Genomic DNA, 20,000 nt, shown 5'->3' with positions numbered 1-20,000 from the left:
AAATGCACGCGCGCTCACACACAGCATGCATGACCTCCCTGCCAAGGCTAAGCCAGATAACCCCAGAGGTTTCCCGTGCACAGCTATGTCCTCCGCATCAGTGCATGCTGTCAGTGCACCAGCCGTGTGGCCTAGATAGCTGCAGATTCACAGGAAAGGTTCTGGCCCAGATCCGGCACAGAAACGGCAGAGCCAGGGGTCCAGATTGGGGTCAGCAAACACCTCTGATGGAGAATCTGCCACTTTCTAGAGAGTTTGTTCTTCCTTTTTTTGAGCTTCCAAAACACACACCCATGAGGGATGTAAAAAGAAGCCAAATCATAAAATCAGCTAGCACCTGCACCAACACCTGAATTGTATACCATGGCCAGTTTTGTGAGGGTTTATTCTAGTTCTGATTCTCATATTACATTTGTAGTTCCAGATCCATTTTCAGTTCTAATTTTTGTCCTGGTTCCAGATGCAGTTGGGATTCTAAAGTATACTGCTATTCCATGTTCACAACTTTGGCCATTAGGTAATGTTAGTGCATCAGGTGTTTTCTCGTTTCATAGAAGCTCTATAGACTATAGTGCATCATCCCAACTCGTCAATTTCTGACTACCTTTGACCAGACTGCATTTTTTGACCTCTAAGGTATACCCTTGTGGCAGCATAACTTCACTGACGGTCGGGACTCTAAATAAACCATTTTCATCACCAGACAAAATAGCCAAACACACACTCACTAATGGGTCAAAGTGTCTAGTAAATTTTCTTTTCTGCCAGACAAACTGAATTTTCACCAGCATCAGGCTGATTGGCTGGTGTTAATTTAGAGTCCTGCAGATGGTTAAGGTTAGGGAAAGGTCTAGGTTTAGGCCACTTAGTCAGCATACAACGTGGCAGGTATGCCCTTGGCGTCGAAAATTGCAGTCTTGTCAAATGTAGTCAGAAATTGAGAAATCGAGTTGAGATGAGCCTGTATTGCTATAGACATGTCAGATGAAGCGCAAGATATTGAGCCGAAAGAGTCTGAAGCCCAGATGTTGGAATTCCGTCGGAATCCCCCTGCTGCAAGCAAACATATTTTTTATATTCCGACCAGATCCTTCAGTTGCATCCATTGTTGCTTGGGATGATGAGCTACTGTTGTGCATTTGTGGTGGCACTATATTTCTGAGCACTAGAAAGAGACGTCATGGAGGAACTGTCCTAGGCTGTGCGTAAAAAGCCGTATGCACTACGCACTACTCACACTCTCAGCCTGAGTGATCTTTCTGCACCTCTGCAAATCAGAAGAGAGGGGAGGGGCACAGTGTCTGTCAATCACCACCAACACTGATGCCCCTGGCTGCATGGAGGACAGAATGGATCCATGGAATAAGCTACCCTCCCCATTTGTTTTTTTTGTTTTTAACCCACCATGATTGGACGGATGGCCTGTCATATCTGCTTGTGGATGTCTGTGATTGGACACCACAGGCAATCTGGGAGACAAAGCGACACTGTGATTGGGCGATTCTGCTGGGAAGGGTTCTAGGATTTGTAGGCTGAGCCCACAACTCGTGCCACATCGAGTTAATTGAATAAAAAACACATACATGCGATGTTAGTCACAATGAGAAACGAAATGTATGTCTTCGTAGGAAAGATGGAAAGACTCAATGATGGAGGAAACATGGTAAGTAATGCACCTTACCTGTGTTAGCTCTGGTATGTCATTTTTGTCAATGCCCACTTGCTGTAACAAGAAAGAAAGAAAAAAAGAAAGAAAGAAAGGAACAATGAAAGAAACAATGAAAGAAACAAACAAACAAAGAGAAAAACAGAGAAAGGCAGAAGAAAAAAAAAATCAGTTTTCAGCTTTCTCCTTTCCTTATCCTTTTCCATAACACAATTCTGTAATGATCATAATCAAAAGTCGAAAGATGCTTATAGTCATACCTCTGCGATTTTGAGGAACTCTGTAATTCTGGTCATCCGTGTGAGGAACCTCTTGTAAATCTCCAGGGCATCTTTACACTGACCCTTCTTCATCTGGAAAAACTTCTCTGCAATAGCCCAAAAGTTGAACAAAGAGGTCATCAGGGGTGCTTTAGAGAAGGGATGAACTAACGGAGCTCCCAGTTGAGTGAGCTTAGTCAATGCCAGGCTCCTCAACCAAGCTAGAAGGATTGTGAATGTGTGCAGTGAATCCGAGTGAGAAGAGTTGGCTTCAACACTGAGCAACATTTTGACTTTTTAATGAGTAGAAATACATCAAATACTATTACATTTCTATGTCCCTGTGTATAGCATGGGCAAAACTTCTATGTTCGCTAAAAATGTTTTCTACCAAATTACAACAATATTATAGATATTCTTTACACATTACGACTCTAATGTCTGTATGAGCACTGTCTATGTCCATACTGTCTTAAGTCCATGTATAAGTACTGTCTATGTCTATACTGTCTATGTCCTTACCTTAATTAGTCTATGTCTGTATGGGAAAGCAAGAAATGTAATTTCAAATTCTTTGTATGACCAGTGCATGTAAAGAAATTGACAATAAAACCTACTTGACTTGACTTGACTACTTGACTCAGTAGTACAATTCTGCCTATAAGTTCTTGCTCTGGATATGTCTGTAAAATGTTTCGCTTGCCTAGAAGATTGATGATGCCATCATTGTAGCAGGCATACAGCTTGATTAGGTCTTTGAAAAGCAGTAGGAAACAGTTGTTGATGACACCATTCTTCAGGTCTTGTGGATGAACCTGTAGAGGACAGAATTCCAGTCATTTAGCCTGGCAATTAGAAGTGCATAGCAATCCACATCATAAGGCTACAGTACCACCTAGGGGTATAAAACATTGTGGCCAAGTGCTGTGTACAGAGTGTACAAATGCATCCTGAAATTATTAAATTCAAATTGGTTACTCAACATTACCATTTCATCCCTGGAGATTGTAAGATAGCCGCATAAACTAATGCTAGCATTGTAGCGAACATAGACAGAAAGGTTAGTATAGAACAATTTTACTGCACTTAAATGTTATATGGAAACAAAACAATAGTAATTAATCTATGCAAACACTACATTGTGGTATTTTGAATGAGTGATGAGCAATACAGCCATCAGCTGCACGCTAGTTACTGGAGTTTTTGCCCATAAGCCGGCAGTAGGATGACTCAGACCTGTGATCTGATGCTAGTTTCGGAAATCAAAAGGGGTGTCTGCAGCAAAATTAAATTTGGGCACCGCTGGACTAAGTGGAAAAGTACTCACGTCAAACTCCAGCAGCGCGTCAATCTGGCCCTGCAGGGTGGGCATGCCTTTCAACAGCTTGTCTGTAGCCATCGTCCTCATCACACCCTCAGCACTGATGCACATACACACACGCACACGCACACACACACACACACACAGTAGAAATAAATGTTATGATTTAAATGTCCTCATCCTCCTGGACACTGGGACAAGAAGCTGCTTTTGACAATGAACCTGTGTAAAGTTACAACAACATCAGCAGGTTTGCTAAAGACACTGCATACCAATACAAGCAGTACATTTGTATAATTCAGTTACTTCCGTTTCCAATAAGCCTTGGCACTAAAAGCAGTGTGTGTGTGTGTGTGTGTGTGTGTGTGTGTGTGTGTGTGTGTGTGTGTGTGTGTGTGTGTGTGTGTGTGTGTGTGTGTGTGTGTGTGTCTGTGTGTCTGTGTGTGTCTGTGTGTGTCTGTGTGTCTGTGTGTCTGTGTACGGTATGTGAGAGAGAGAGAGATCAAGAGAAAAAGAGAGAGAGTGCAAGAGTGTGATAGAGGCTGACAGACAGACAGCGATAGAGACATAGACAGAGCGAGAGAGAGAGAGAGAGAGAGAGAGAGAGAGACATCATCACAAGTTCTACAGTATGTTTTCCTCACTGGCTATATAGATACTAACTAAAATGAGAGGCAAAAAGACAGATAATGTTAGGTGGTGGTGGCTGTCTAGTGATCTCTTCTCTTCCCCCTCCGGCAGGGACATTTCAATCCATCTGGCCAGCCTGCCCTTGTGTATGCAGTGCTGCACTTGTAGGTCTGTGGAGAGGAGGCCTTGGCTGTCTAGACGGCAGGCAGAGGAGGGTGGTGAAGAAGAGTAATGAGCTTACATTACATTACCTAAGCCAGCCTGCCTGCCTGCCTGCCTACTGTTGCTTGCTTGCTCCCACTGCAGATGGGGAACACCCTCTTACAATTCTCATTAGCCAACTGGCCATTTAGGAGGGTTGGCTATGATCATTGGTACACGCACAGATACACACTCTCGCTTTCTCTTTCTCTTTCTCGGTCTCTCTCCCTCTCGCACTCTCTCTCTCTCTCTCTTTCTCTTTCTCGCTCTCTTTCTCTCTCGTACGTGCTCTCTCTCTCTCTCTCTCTTTCTCTTTCTCGCTCTCTTTCTCTCTCGTACGTGCTCTCTCTCTCTCTCCCTCCCTGTCTCAGAGGCGAAGGACACATAATCACCTGTTAGAGCCATCACTGGTCAAAAAGGTCAAATAGCGTCCACGCATGCACTCACGCACTCACGCACACACACACACGCACACACTCACGGACGTGTGCACTCAACTTAACAATGCACTTTTTTCTTCTCGTCTCTTTCTCTCTCACGCAACCGTCCGGGGAGATACTAGTTTATTACAGGTACTGGAAATGCATTTCTATTGCTGGGAAAGTAACGTTTCTGCCACATATTTCTTCGAGTCAATTGACTGAACCAGCCCAGGCTAATATAGGACACCTACCCAACCAGGGACATCAACTAATTAGTAGTAAGCAGTGATAGAGTACATGAGGTACTGTACACAACAGGACTTCATCACACCAGTTTATCACCTTCGCTCACCTGAGAGAGGGTCGCTACTTTGTTTGTTTGTTCACAGTGGTGTTACTAATCAGTGTTGCCAGATGTACGATAAGTATCGTATTTGTACCATAATTTTGCCCATTTTGTACTCTGTACTGCCTTGAAATAACAATTTGGGTCCCAAAAAGACCCCAAAAACGATAATTTTGAAGTTTCGGTACTATAATTCAGCAATTTCCATCTTGCAACGCTGTTACTAATCCAGCTATCAAACAGGACATTGTTTTCATTATTCTACTCCCCTTTTGTTTCTGGTGCAGTGCATCTTATTTCCACTCCGTAGCAGACCCTGCCAACAGGCGTATTGCTTCATTAACAGTGCAGTGAGAACAACAAGAGAGTTCATCTATCTCAGGGGTTCAAATCAACACACACACACAGCAAATCTACACACACACTTCTCTACTGTAGTTCTTGTTGTGGAAGATTGCAGGAATGTATTAGACCAGGGGTTGTTTGCCAGCTTGGGACCCACATGAAATTTTCATAAATGTTCATGACCCACCTCTGACCTAGCCTGATTATCATCGACTTTCAAATCTCTTCGAGACTTGGTCTGACCAAGAGCATAAGGTTGACAGGTTGACCCGCCTACTTTGGTTCGCTACTGGTTGTTTGGTTCCTGGCAAAGTGGGTGGAGTTCCCGTTTTTTTTAGGAAATCAGAAACGATATTTACATTGCTCTTGGCCTGACTAGAAGCAACATCGAAGTTGTTGTGTCACTAGGAGGGTGCGGCCTGGCTACCTCTGACCCAATAAGCAATACAACTGAAATAAATAGTAAGGCCCTGTCGTGGCCTGACGGTAGGGCACTGGGTTACTACACTGGCGACCCAGGTTCAATTCCAGCCAGGGTCATTTGTTAAACCTTCCCCGTCTCTCTCTCCCCACTCATTTCCTGTCCCTTTGTAACTGCCCTGTCACAATAAAGGAATAATAAAAAAAATGATATAAGTAGTAAACTGCAACACACACACAAATATTCATGGCCCATTTGAAATACCTTCGTGGATCACCAGGGGGGCCCGGCCCACAGTTTGGGAATCATAGTGTTAGACAACTGATGTGGAAATACAGTAGTAACATATGTTGCTTAGCTTCTGATTGTATGTGTTCTTTACAGACATAAAACTGTTCTGCACAGAACATCTATTTGTTTGTGTTCAGGTGTCTTTGCAGCAATTGACACAGACCACACATGAATCGTTTCCAAGAAAACTGGGAATTGTTCAGTTCCAATGGTTTCTGTGAGGCACAAAAGGATGCTAGACAAACTTATTCTGGCCAAGTTTCAAAGGCTATGTATGTCCTTCTATCCACTGCATTCAAAGTTTTTCGACAAAGAAAGAATATTCTTACACACACTCTCTCGCTTTTTTCAAAGACAAATGTGGCTACACACACACACACACACACACACACACACACACACGCACGCACGCACGCACGCACGCACGCACGCACGCACGCACGCACGCACGCACACACACACACACACACACACAAACACACACACACACACACACACACACAGTATGCGCACACACACACACACACACACACACACACACACACACACACACACACACACACACACACACACACACACACACACACACACACACACAGTGTGCGCACACACACCGCTCAGAGTCCACTTAATCACATTTCCCATCCCATTCCCTTTAGCCTGCGGCTGATGGCTTACTGCAACAAACTTCCTCACCTGCCTGCTGAACTACACATGAAACTTCACACAGAGAGCTCTTCAGACAATTGCGAATGAAGCGTGTGTGTGTGTGTGTGTGTTTGTGTGTGTGTGTGTGTGTGTGTGTGTGTGTGTGTGTGTGTTTGTGTGTGTGTGTGTGTCTCTCTCTCTCTCTCTCTCTCTCTCGTTGCTTGTAGTACTACTGTGTGTGTGTGTGTGTGTGTGTGTGTGTGTGTGTGTGTGTGTGTGTGTGTGTGTGTGTGTGTGTGTGTGTGTGTGTGTGTGTGTGTGTGTGTGTGTGTGTGTGTGTGTGTGTGTGTGTGTGTGTGTGTGTGTGTGTGTGTGTGTGTGTGTGTGTGTGTGTGTTTGTCTGTCTTTCTCTCTCTCTCTCTTGCTACTGCTGCTGCTATTGTGTGTGTGTGTGTGTGTGTGTGTGTGTGTGTGTGTGTGTGTGTGTGTGTGTGTGTGTGTGTGTGTGTGTGTGTGTGTGTGTGTGTGTGTGTGTGTGTGTGTGTGTGTGTGTGTGTGTGTGTGTGTGAGTGTTCAAGAGCGAGTGTGGGCGGTTGTCCATACCCTTTCTTCACACGGACAAAGTCAAATGCCATCTGCCTGTAGGCGAAGGCCTTCTCATTCAGGTAGCGGCTGTAACGTCTGATGAATGTTGACATGTCGTAGCCTAAAATGGAGAGAGGCAGAGTGTAGCTACATTTTAGAGTGTAGTTAGATTTTACCAGAGCTGTATAAAACAGAAGTATAAGTACTCTTACAGATGTAATTACAACACTGGTAGAACAATATTACAAATGAACCTATGTACCCAGAAATGATGGCCTGAATCATATGTTTCAACAAACATGACTGCACTTGTTTGATGCCTTTGCAAACCACAGTTTTTGTGAATGTCTGAGCAGCACATTTGTATAATTAACAACTGTTATAAGAAGCACATTTCGGGAACATAATAGGCCTACATGCTGGCCTTTGAAATTAAAACACCCTAATCATTAGGGCTGTAACAATACACCAAACTCACAATTGTATCGCAAATTCTGACCTACAGTTTCCACAAAAGCTTTTAAAATGTATTTTTTGAAATTAATTGATGTGCTTTTATCACATTTACCAACATAATGAATGAAATAACTGCAATAGGTTTTATGTAGAGTAGGTTACAACAGGCTACTGAAATAAAAAGAAGTTTAAAATGACAATGATGATGATGCAGTTTGGAAGCACTATCCCATCATATCATTTGGTTGTTTTATGGACTGAAGATCCAGAACTTTGAAAGGGTGTGTCATGATCCTGCATTCTTGCATCTCAAGACAGGTCTGTGGCTCTGCGCGTCACGATTTCTTGGTTGGATACAATATTGTTACAGCCCTACTAATTATCAATTGGGACCACTCGACCATTCTAATTCAAGCTAGATATGAAAAAAGGGGGTAAAAGTGTTTAGAATTAAGTGCCAGGTTATATAACAATGTAGCCCATCGAATCCCATAGAAAGACAGTTCTCAAGGGGAAATCAATGAACAATCTCCAAGTAACTGTGCATAATGCTGGACACAAGTACAACCAATCATACCACTGATCAGAGTGACATAATATACAGTATATAGCATTTGTTTTGATGACAGAAGAACCAAGGAAAGGTAGGTTGACGAGAATTATCATCCAAAATTCAGCGTAGTGTCCCATTAGCCATATTAGCATTTGTAGGCTTTAGCTCAATAGGTAGAAGAGGTCCATTGTCCTTGTTTTGAATAATGTGTATCTGTGTGTGGACAAAATCACCATGGAAACTTGTTTCAATTGCCATGAGAGCTTGACTGACTTAACTGGGATTATGGCAAGTGGCTGTGGTCAAAGCCTGCCTTTACTCAATGAGCTCCCGAGACTCCCACTCCCACTCTTTAGCTACTTATACACACCTTTAGCTACTTATACACACCACAACCTTACCAATTGAGGCCTCACACACACACACACACACACACACACACACACACACACACACACACACACACACACACACACACACACACACACACACACACACACACACACACACACACACACACACACACACACACACACACACACACACACACACACACACACACACACACACACACACGCACATGCACACACCCACACACTTCTCATAATGAGGCTGTCTTTGCTAATACACACATGCAGTTTGGCATCCTTATTCACTCCCAGGATTGAGACAGGAATGTCTAGTGTTGGCATATTCCAATACAATATTTGAAAAGATGCCCCACAGACCGGGTCTTTCCAGAGCATCCCGGCAACGATTAAGTGTCCAATTGGGGGTGGGGAATTACAGTCAGCCTTTGTCCTGCATCTTTTCCTGGGATGTGAACAATCTTCACCTTCAACATTCACTAAGTATAGTCAGACTGCTGGGGCTCATACTACAAAGCTAATTTAGGAGTAAACCAGGTTAAGTTACGAGGTAAATCATCTAATAGAAGAGCCTGGAATCCTAATTCTCTTACATGTAAAGCCAGGCTCAAACTACACGACTAGCGATTGTGTGTCCGATTTTGGCGTCGGGGTGCACCGCACACTAGAAGAGAATCGCAACTGTCACTCTTATCGCTGCTCGCAACCACCGAGACAATGCCCGACGTTCTATTTCCAGTCGCAAATATCAAACACTGTTTGATTTCTACGACTTGCGATCGGCGACTCTTTGAGCTGCTAAAGTTCTATCTTAGAACGTCGCACACGACGAGGAAATCTTCCCCGACAATCGCTTGCGATGGTCCTGGGGGGTAACGTTCCAGCGATTGTCGTAAGGGGGGTTTTCAGCCGAGAATCGGGCCGATAGTCGCGTAGTTTGAGCCAGGCTTAAGAACACACAGAACTCAAAACTCTTCTATTGGATGATTTACCTCTTTAACTTAACCTGGTGTACTCCTACATCAGCTTTGTAGTATAGGCTCCTGGCCACCAGTGACTGTGTATCTGTACTTACATAACCAGACCCAACTCACCCTGGGATCCGGTCTTGTCCAGGAAGTTGCTGAGGTTGAACAGGGTGTTTCTGGAGGCCAGGAACTGGATAAACCTCTGCCAAAGACAAGACAAGAGAAGGGGAGAACATATCAGAAAACACGACACTAGATACTGTAGATAGATAGATAGATAGATAGATAGATAGATAGATAGATAGATAGATAGATAGATAGATAGATAGATAGATAGATAGATAGATAGATAGATAGATAGATAGATAGATAGATAGATAGATAGATAGATAGATAGATAGATAGATACGCGCTAGAACGCAAGGAAGGACACAAATATACAAGGACACAAGTGTACAATAGTGCAAGGGTAAACTGATTCGCTTACAGAAGGATACAAAGACACACAGGCACAAAGAAACAAGATGCACAGAAACAGGGATACAATGACACACAGAGACAAGAATGCAAAGAAGCAAGGATACAGACACAAGCGCAAATAACGATAAGGATACCCTAATACCATACCAGTGTATTTACATATAATAGTTTGTACATTTCTTTATAAGGGGTAAGTGATGAGATTTGAGATTTGAGAAAGTCATTTTATGTACAGTATATAGAGTCTATGGCACTGTGCAGTATAAGGAGTGCATAGTGTATAGTGTAGCATCTGTGGTACCTCAGAGGGATTACAGTTAACCCAAACGCACTATCGAAATGGTATCTTTCACATTTAACACAACAGGACACAGTGGTCAATGCATTCTGGCTATACAAGCAAACAAGCTGAGGAGTGTCTAATGGACCTACAGTACAATCACTACAGTACAGCAAATCATTACATGGAATGGGACCCAGCTGGATATGGATATGTTTCATTGATATGCACCAACCAGGTCACTAAGGTCAATAGAGAAGAATTTGCTGGTAATTCCAAGTCAAAACAATGCAATGTCTGGACTCTCTGCCTCCCTCCCAACTACCACTGGCACCTGGAGGTGTTTTTCACTTGCTATGGGACAGTGCAAGGCCGTCCCTGGGACGGTTTGAGCTATGGCTCAGAGTGGGGTGATAAGCTATCCAGTGCCCACCCCTCCCCTTAATCTTCAACGCGTCCTCTGGTTCTTTCTACTCGAAACGAAGCTGTTCTCAGACGCTTTCCCCGAGCAGCTTACATTATATGTTTTCGTTCTTATTTTTATTTTACCATATGTTTTACCTTATTGTTTCAATTTTCTTTGACCCTAATTTCTTTCTTTCTTTCTTGTTTCCTTTCTTTTTTGCTTTATTTTTTTTGTGAAGCACATTGAGTTGCCACTTTCGTATGTACGAAATGCGCTATACAAATAAACTTGTCTTACAGTAGGCTATAGTACATTTCTAACTGTGAGGCTATCTGATGAATGCCAAGCTGAGACGTGTACATCATCCACAGCTGATGAGTCAGAGCAGCACTATAATCGAATCAGCAACATCTCTATTCTGCCTGCTTTCCCATTCTGTCTGTCAAACCCCCTATGCCCAACTTCTCAGCTTTGCCCCCCCCCCTCCCCTCTCCCTCTTTCTCTCTCTCTCTCTCTCTCTCTCTCTCTCTCTCTCTCTCTCTCTCTCTCTGGTGTACCTGCAGGGTGTGTGTGTGTGTGTGTGTGTGTGTGTGTGTGTGTGTGTGTGTGTGTGTGTGTGTGTGTGTGTGTGTGTGTGTGTGTGTGTGTGTGTGTGTGTGTGTGTGTGTGTGTGCGTGAGATAGAGAGGGAAGGAGAGCGAGAGAAAGTGTAGTGAGAGAGAGAGGGAGAGAGAGAGTAAGTGAGAGAGAGAGAGAGAGAGAGAGAGAGAGAGAGAGAGAGAGAGAGAGAGAGAGAGAGAGAGAGAGCAAGCGAGAGAGAGAGAAAGTGAGTGAGAGAGAGAGGGAGAGAGACAGAGGGAGAGCGAGAGTGAAAGCAAGAGAAAGTGATTGAGAGAGAAAGAGAAAGTGAGAGAGAGAGAGGGAGGGAGAGAGGCAGAGAGAGAAAGAGAGAGAGAGAGAGAGAGAGAGAGAGAGAGAGAGAGAGAGAGAGAGAGAGAGAGAGAGAGAGAGAGAGAGAGAGAGAGAGAGAGAGAGAGAGAATGTGTGTGAGTGTGTGTATGACTATGTGAGGGCAGAGCATTCCATTCTATTAGCCAACCCTCCAAGGTATCAGGTGAGTCACTCAAGCGAACGGCTATAGCTGCCAAAACACACACACACACACACACACACACACACACACACACACACACACACACACACACACACACACACACACACACACACACACACACACACACACACACACACACACACACACACACACACACACACACACACACACACACACACACACACACACACACACACACACCACAACGTCAGCAGGCAAAGCCAGAATTAATTGAAAAAGCGGTGTGATACCATCAGGCTGTAATTGTGCAGAGCTGAGATCAAAACGAGAAGCACTTGCGGGTGCCAAAGCACCCATAGCAAAGGGAGATAGAGAAAACACAGCCATAATGATGAACACACACTTCTCAACAGGAGAACATGTCCCAGTTGAGACGTGTGTGTGTGTGTGTGTGTGTGTGTGTGTGTGTGTGTGTGTGTGTGTGTGTGTGTGTGTGTGTGTGTGTGTGTGTGTGTGTGTGTGTGTGTGTGTGTGTGTGTGTGTGTGTGTGTGTGTGTGTGTGTGTGTGTGTTTGTCTGTGTGCATGTGTGTCTGTGTGCATGCGCATGGGTGTCTGTGTCTGTCACATTACAGTTGAGGTTGGAACATGCAGTATGTGCTCATTGTGTGTGTGCGTGCGTGTGTGTGTGTGTGTGTGTGTGTGTGTGCATGATTCTCCACAGAATCATAAATAACTGAGTGCATACTGCAGTTACTATATGCTTGTCAGTGTTGGCCAACTCTGTACATTGAACTAATCAGTTAATGAATAAACCACACCAGCAACATTGAATGGTACAGTCATCCACATTACTGCTAACTTCCATATTCATACTCTGCTAGCTTGCTGCACTGCTGCCAGTCGTACCAAGTAGCCTAATCAGTCACATCCGCAATCATTATATCGCCGAGACGCAGAGCGTCGGGGATGTAATGGTTTTGTGAGCACCGCCGCCGCCGCCGCCGCCGCGTCCGCCGCCGCGTCCGCCGCCGCCGCGTAAGGTCTTTCGTGTTAACGCGATAACTTTTGAACGGATGTTTGGATTTGTCCCAGATTTGGTGTGTGAATGCTCTAGGGCAGGTTCATGAACTGATTCGAGTTTGGAGGTCAACAATTTCAAGATGGCCGAATTCAAGATGGCCGAATTTTTGTTTGGTCCATAACTTCTGACCAGGTGGATGGATTTGTCCCAGATTTGGTGTGTGAATGCTCTAGGGTGGGTTCATGAACTGATTACAGTTTGGAGGTTAACACTTTCAAGATGGCCGAATTCAAGATGGCCGAATTTTTGTTTGGTCCATAACTTCTGACCAGGTGGATGGATTTGTCCCAGATTTGGTGTGTGAATGCTCTAGGGTGGGTTCATGAACTGATTACAGTTTGGAGGTTAACACTTTCAAGATGGCCGAATTCAAGATGGCCGAATTTTTGTTTGGTCCATAACTTTTGACCGGGTGGATGGATTTGTCCCAGATTTGGTGTGTGAATGTTCTAGGGTAGGTTCATGAACTGATTCGAGTTTGGAGGTCAACAATTTCAAGATGGCCGAATTCAAGATGGCCGAATTTTTGTTTGGCCCCTTACTTCTGACCGGGTGGATGGATTTGTCCCAGATTTGGTGTGTGAATGCTCTAGGGTGGTTTCATGAACTGATTACAGTTTGGAGGTTAACACTTTCAAGATGGCCGAATTCAAGATGGCCGAATTTTTGTTTGGTCCATAACTTCTGACCGGGTGGATGGATTTGTCCCAGATTTGGTGTGTGAATGTTCTAGGGTAGGTTCATGAACTGATTCGAGTTTGGAGGTCAACAATTTCAAGATGGCCGAATTCAAGTTGGCCGAATTTTTGTTTGGCCCATTACTTCTGACCGGGTGGATGGATTTGTCCCAGATTTGGTGTGTGAATGCTGCAGGGTAGGTTCATGAACTGATTCGAGTTTGGAGGTCAACACTTTCAAAATGGTGGAATTTTTATTTGGCCCATAACTTCTGACTGGGTGGATTGATTTGCCCGGTAACTCCTTAATTTAATGGTTCACCGTTTCAGTGAATCTACCTGATCAGGTAGGCCTACAGTGTAATAACCAGTGTAACAATATTTAATACCATGTAATACCAGTGTAAAAATAGGCAATACCAGGTACAGTGTAATAACCAGTGTAACAATATGTAATACCATGTAATACTAGTGTAATACCAGTGTACAAATATGCAATACCATGTAATACCACTTACACACAAATAGCCTACATGATATAAGTACAAAATTGGTACATGGTGTCACACTGGTATGACGTGGTATTAAATATTGTTACACTGGTTATTACACTGTACCTAATGTGGTATATCCACTGTAATAGTGAACCATTAAAACAGTGTTACCATTTGCCCCATTTTTTCCTTCATTTTCACAATAGTCATTTGGTTTTAAGCCTATGCACGTCATTGATCTATGTATAGATATTAAATAGATTTATTTTATATTTTGTATTTATCATAAACGTTCATGAAAAGATGGACGGGAGTGGTAGGAATGATTGGGGACTGGAAGCGTCGCGTTTCGGGGATATACCTTAAGCAGTCGAAGGCGACTGCACAGGCAGTCTAGTTTAGCCTAGAAGCATTGCACGAGTCTGTCCAAATAATGAGTAGGAATTTAACTATGAAATGTACTCAACGGAAATGAATTATATCCCCGAAACGCGGAGCGTCGGGGATGTAATGGTTTTGCGTGCGCCGCCGCCGCCGCCGCCGCGTCCGCGTCCGCGTCCGCCGCGTCCGCCGCCGCGTAAGGTCTTTCGTGTTAACGCGATAACTTTTGAACGGATGTTTGGATTTGTCCCAGATTTTTTGGGTGAATGCTCCAGGACAGGTTCATGAACTGATTCGAGTTTGGAGGTCAACACTTTCAAAATGGCTGAATTCAAGATGGCCGAATTTTTGTTTGGTCCATAACTTCTGACCGGGTGGATGGATTTGTCCCAGATTTGGTGTGTGAATGCTCTAGGGTAGGTTCATGAACTGAGTCGAGTTGGGAGGTCAACACTTTCAAGATGGCTGAATTCAAGATGGCCGAATTTTTGTTTGGTCCATAACTTCTGACCTGGTGGATGGATTTGTCCCAGATTTGGTGTGTGAATGCTCTAGGGTAGGTTCATGAACTGATTCGAGTTTGGAGGTCAACACTTTCAAGATGGCTGAATTCAAGATGGCCGAATTATTGTTTGGCCCATAACTACTGACCGGTTGGATGGATTTGTCCCAGATTTTGTGTGTGAATGCTCTAGGGTAGGTTCATGAACTGATTCGAGTTTGGAAGACAACACTTTCAAAATGGCGGAATTTTCATTTGGCCCATAACTTCTGACTGGGTGGATTGATTTGCCCGGTAACACCTTATTTTAATGGTTCACCATTTCAGTGAATCTACCATATTAGGTACAGTGTAATAACCAATGTAACAATATTTAATACCATTTAATACTAGTGTAATACCAGTGTAACAATATGCAATATCAGGTACAGTGTAGTAACGAGTGTAACAGTATGCAATACCATGTAATATAGTGTAATACCAGTGTAACAATATGCAATACCATGTAATACCACTTACGCACAAACACATGATGTAAGTAAAAAAATTACATTGTATTAAATATTGTTACACTGGTTATTACACTGTACCTAATGTGGTATATCCACTGAACCATTAAAACAGTATTACCATTTGCCCCATTTTTTGCTTCATTTTCACAATAGTCGTTTGGTTTTAAGCCTATGCGCGTCATGTCACGTCTGTATATACGTTTACGAAGTGGTGGACGGGAGTGGTAGGAATGATGGGGGACTGGAAGCGTCGCGTTTCGGGGATATACCTTAAGCAGTCGAAGGCGACTGCACAGGCAGTCTAGTTGTCCTTGTATTTATGCAAAATACACAAATGTTCATGTCCTTTAAATATCAAAACTCCTAAACTGTTGCAAAGTGATAGACGTGATGGTCAATAATAAATGTCGAAGATAGTCTTTCCTGCATCACTGTTTACTGTATACAGTCAACACCTTAATTGCACCCACAAAATAGAGCTCTCAAGTGGGTGACACCAAGTTGTATGCGCAGATTAGCATTTTAACGGCATCCGGTTTCCAGGAATAGGGACAGATACATTGGGTTGACAAAAATATAAGACAGAGGTTAACAGCTGTCATTCGCCTATCACCGCATTCTTTCCTTAGTAACAAATGGTACGGCCCAACCACATGTGTGTGTTTATCAAGCGAAACGTGAAAATTATAAAGAAATGTTGCTATCCCTTGGCTACTCATGAATTTTTGAGAACTACATCTCACATTCTCGAGTGAGCTGTAAGGACTTCCTTCTGTGAAGCTTAGTTGCATGAGCATGAGTCTGCTCGATGGTAAGTTTTGAAAGTATATTACTAAACCAAGGCGATTTGAGTAATTACAGTTATGGCATTTTTAAGTTTTATCAAAAGAGTGTTGTCAGGAGTGAAAAACAACCTGTATCAGAGCTTGTTTAGAAATATTCCCAAAGTATCGTACGCCAGTATGGTTGTGGCGGTTTACCATGGGTTACCATGGACACGGCTCGTGAAATCTCCCTCCTGTAGTCTGCTGGTTTTGCGGGTTTAGCATGTTGATAGCAACATCGTATTCATGTTGCCGTTTGACACAAAGTGATCAACCATTAGCCTGGTGAACCAGCACCACCCGCTGGACGGCAAAATGTTTTGTCTACGGGTGGGTCTGGCCTCGCATAATGATTCAATGAAGCCAGAATGCCATGAATCTGGCAAACCAATTACAACGCAAAGATGTGCTTTGAATCAAAGCGGGCAGGGTTTTGAGGGAAGGTTGTTCTCATCAACAATCTTCGGATGTATTATGCATCGAGGCCAGACTAAATTAGACAGCCACATTTAGTCTGGTTTATCAGGCTAATCAACCATGTCATACCTACAGCCTATTTTTAGCACCCTCGACAGTTTCATGTGCACTCACACTTTATTTGAGACTGGTCCCCATTCATTTTCGATCACTCGTGGAAACCAATAAGTTGTTAAATGCTCTATAGCCTGCATATTTCATATACTGAGCAGAGCTGAGAGAGTGGACCTCTCCCAACTATTGTTTTCATTGTTTTTACTTATTATACTTTCATCAGTTAAACACTACAGTCTGTCATATGAGAGCATTGATGTATTAGTCAGAGAGGTGCCAAGCGATGTGAAAAATAAAAGGTCCCATTCGTGCAGGGTTTGGTGCCAAGCATTCACCAGCATTGCCAGTGGGTGTGGGTGGCACCGGGCACTAACATTCAATTAAAACATTCCTTAGGACATTATACTGCCCACTGTTTCTCAGGAGGAAAGTGTGCAAGTTCTCACTTTTGTAGCAATCTCGTATGTATCTTATTGTTTTTCCTTAAAGCGATACTGTACCATTTCTGGAATTAAATTCATTTTACACCTCCCCTTGACTTAAAAGATTGGGTTTTACCTTTCTTCTGTACTTCCAGTCGTTCTCTTGCGTTTGGCAGTGTTACTGTAACTTTACTTTATTTCACTGAATCTTATGGGTCCACTTAGCAGCTAGCTGAATCAATGATAACTGCAAGCTTGTGATTAGCAGTAGCATCAACAGACTAAGAGAATGGCTGAAAGAACAGAAGAAATGTAAAACTCAATTATTTAACCGAAGAAGATGTGTAAAATGAGCTTATATTCAGCAATGGTACTGTATCGCTTGAAATGCTAAGGACATAGGCAACTGCCAAGCTTTTCTTTGGGTAGTGAGTAAGAATCGAATGCCTCTTTTCCACTGCTGTTTTTTTTTTCTGGAAGGCCTTCAGCTCGACACAGCATAACTCGGCCGACACTTTTTGCTTTTTGATTGGGCACGACACAGCTCTATCGAAGAGCAAAAAGTGGTGGCCGAGTTGTGCTGTGTCGAGCAGTAGGTCTAACAGAAAACTGGCAGTGGAAAATCGGGCGAAGTTAGGGAAAAAAACAGTAATGATTACATGTAAAAATGCACATCATTGGTGAGGCAAACAAAGCAACATGTATCCTTTTCAAATACAATATTTCATCAGACAGAAAAAAACATTTCACCATTTTCGTCCTTTTCGCCTTCCACATGACTCATCCACATGTCTCCCTCCTACTTTCACACACACATATCTTCACACAGATGCTTCCTTTTCTCTCCACGTACACACATACACACATACAGACGTACACAGACGTGCACACGCACACACACACACACACACACACACACACACACACACACACACACACACACACACACACACACACACACACACACACACACACACACACACACACACACACACACACACACACACACACACACCATAAAACATGCACACACGTGTCTGCTTGAGAAAAGTCAATAGACTGTGTAATTTGATAAGAGAGCACCATGATGCCATGTTGTTCCCTCTCAATTTCATCTCTCAGCTGCCAAAACTTTCTCCTCTCCTCTCCTCTCCTCTCCTCCATGTTTCTCTCCTTTCCTCCCTTGTCCTCTGCTTTCCTTTTCTCTCTTCTCCTCCCCTCCACTTTCTTCCACTTCCATCTGCTCTCCGCCCCACTGAGCTCTTCATCCCAATCTTTCCCTCCTATCCATCTCGCCCTGTCTCCTCTTCTTATTCCTCCCTTCCTCTGTGTCTCCACTCTCCTCCCCTCTCTCTCTTCCTCATCCATCTCCTCTACTCTCTTCTCTTTTACTCTCCTGCCATATGCCACGACCATCTCCTCTTCTCTTCTCTTCGCTCATCCCCTTACCTCTCTTTTCTCTCCTCTCTTCCCTTCTCCTCTCCTCCCTTCTCCCTCCCCACTTGCCTATCCTCTCTTCCCGTCTCCTCTCCTTCCTTCTCCTCTCCTCTCTCCTCCACTCTGAGTAGCTCAACACTACTTATTCCTCCTCTCCTCCACAGCAGCTACTCTTTTCCTCTTCTATATTCTGCAAAAATTGAAGTCTTACAATTTCATTGTTTAATATATCAGAATTGATTTGACCCATTAGCAGCACCATCTGGTGTTCAGAGTTATTGATGCTAATTTACATTTCGCTGTAACTCTGGAGCGTTTAGTAAATCAATGCTAACACTGTGAAGAGAGTGAAAATCAAGTCATTTGTGAGTGCGGCAGATACACCCTTCTCCTCTAACCGGGCGAATAGACCGGCCGCGAGGAGATTCAAGCGACAGAGAATAGCTTTTGTGCAGCAAGAGTGATACGAGCGATTTAAGCGACTAGAGCATGTCCGTTTAAAGCAGAATGCAAGCATTCCAACATTCCCATTGGCTGTGGCGGCTGTCGCCGAACCGCGTCATAGCTAATTTGCATAATATTCACAGGAGTTCAACTACAAACTGTCGCTCTCGTCGCGCGAATCGCTTCTAGTCGCCCGAATCGCGTTTGCCTCTTCCTCTTCTATCCTATATAGTATATGACATGACAGCCGCAGTCCATGCTGGTAGATGCTGCCCTGCCCACCTGGCACCCTAGATGGGATTTTGGGACACAGCTACAGTTGCACAGGCATAATCAATCCATCACTGCTCACAAACAAGCCAGGCACAGGCATAATCAATCTACCACCGCTTGCAGACAAAGAACTGCCTGAACACTAACCTGTAAAATAGTGGTGTGAATAGGCACTGCCCTCGCGATTCGATTACGATTCGGATGGTAGCGATTCGATTCGATTCGATTCAATTCTATGATGCATTGAAATGCATTACATTTGTAATGTTTCATCAGTCCTGATGAGGCAATACAAGTAGTTAGATACTGGGCAACATTTTACAGTTTTCTGTATCAGTCTATCAGTTTTCAATGCTTTGAAGTGCTTTTATTTAATTTAACATGCATTTGCTCCTGAAATATCCAGGGAAGTAATTGAAACTTAAAAAAATTGCCGCATCGATTCTGGAACGTGTCGCATTGAATTGAATCGTCCATGCCCCGCATTGCATTGCATCGCCGAATCGATTATTGTTGACACCACTATAAAATACTACTTGTAAAATACAAATCAAGTCAAGTCAAATCAAATAATGTAGAAAGAATGCCTGGAGTTTAACTGAGACAAGCATAATGGGTGCTGAGACAGAGTTGTACAGTAAGTGTTGGCGAAGAAAATGAAATTTTGACTCATGTTAAGACGTCAATGTGTGTTCAAAAA

General features: G+C 43.5%; 1 protein-coding gene across 1 annotated transcript in view; it reads right to left on the bottom strand.

The window, feature by feature from the left end:
• snap91a (synaptosome associated protein 91a) overlaps positions 1–20,000 on the bottom strand; it is a 91,319-nt gene that overhangs the window by 34,693 nt on the left and 36,626 nt on the right. The window contains 6 exon segments of the mRNA XM_063199929.1: positions 1,682–1,723; positions 1,927–2,033; positions 2,630–2,741; positions 3,254–3,347; positions 7,155–7,257; positions 9,608–9,683. Of these exon segments, the coding sequence (XP_063055999.1) occupies positions 1,682–1,723; positions 1,927–2,033; positions 2,630–2,741; positions 3,254–3,347; positions 7,155–7,257; positions 9,608–9,683 (534 nt within the window).

The sequence above is a fragment of the Engraulis encrasicolus genome, chromosome 5 (assembly GCF_034702125.1).
Source record: "Engraulis encrasicolus isolate BLACKSEA-1 chromosome 5, IST_EnEncr_1.0, whole genome shotgun sequence".
NCBI lineage: Eukaryota > Metazoa > Chordata > Actinopteri > Clupeiformes > Engraulidae > Engraulis > Engraulis encrasicolus.
This window is presented reverse-complemented; position numbering and strand designations above follow the sequence as displayed.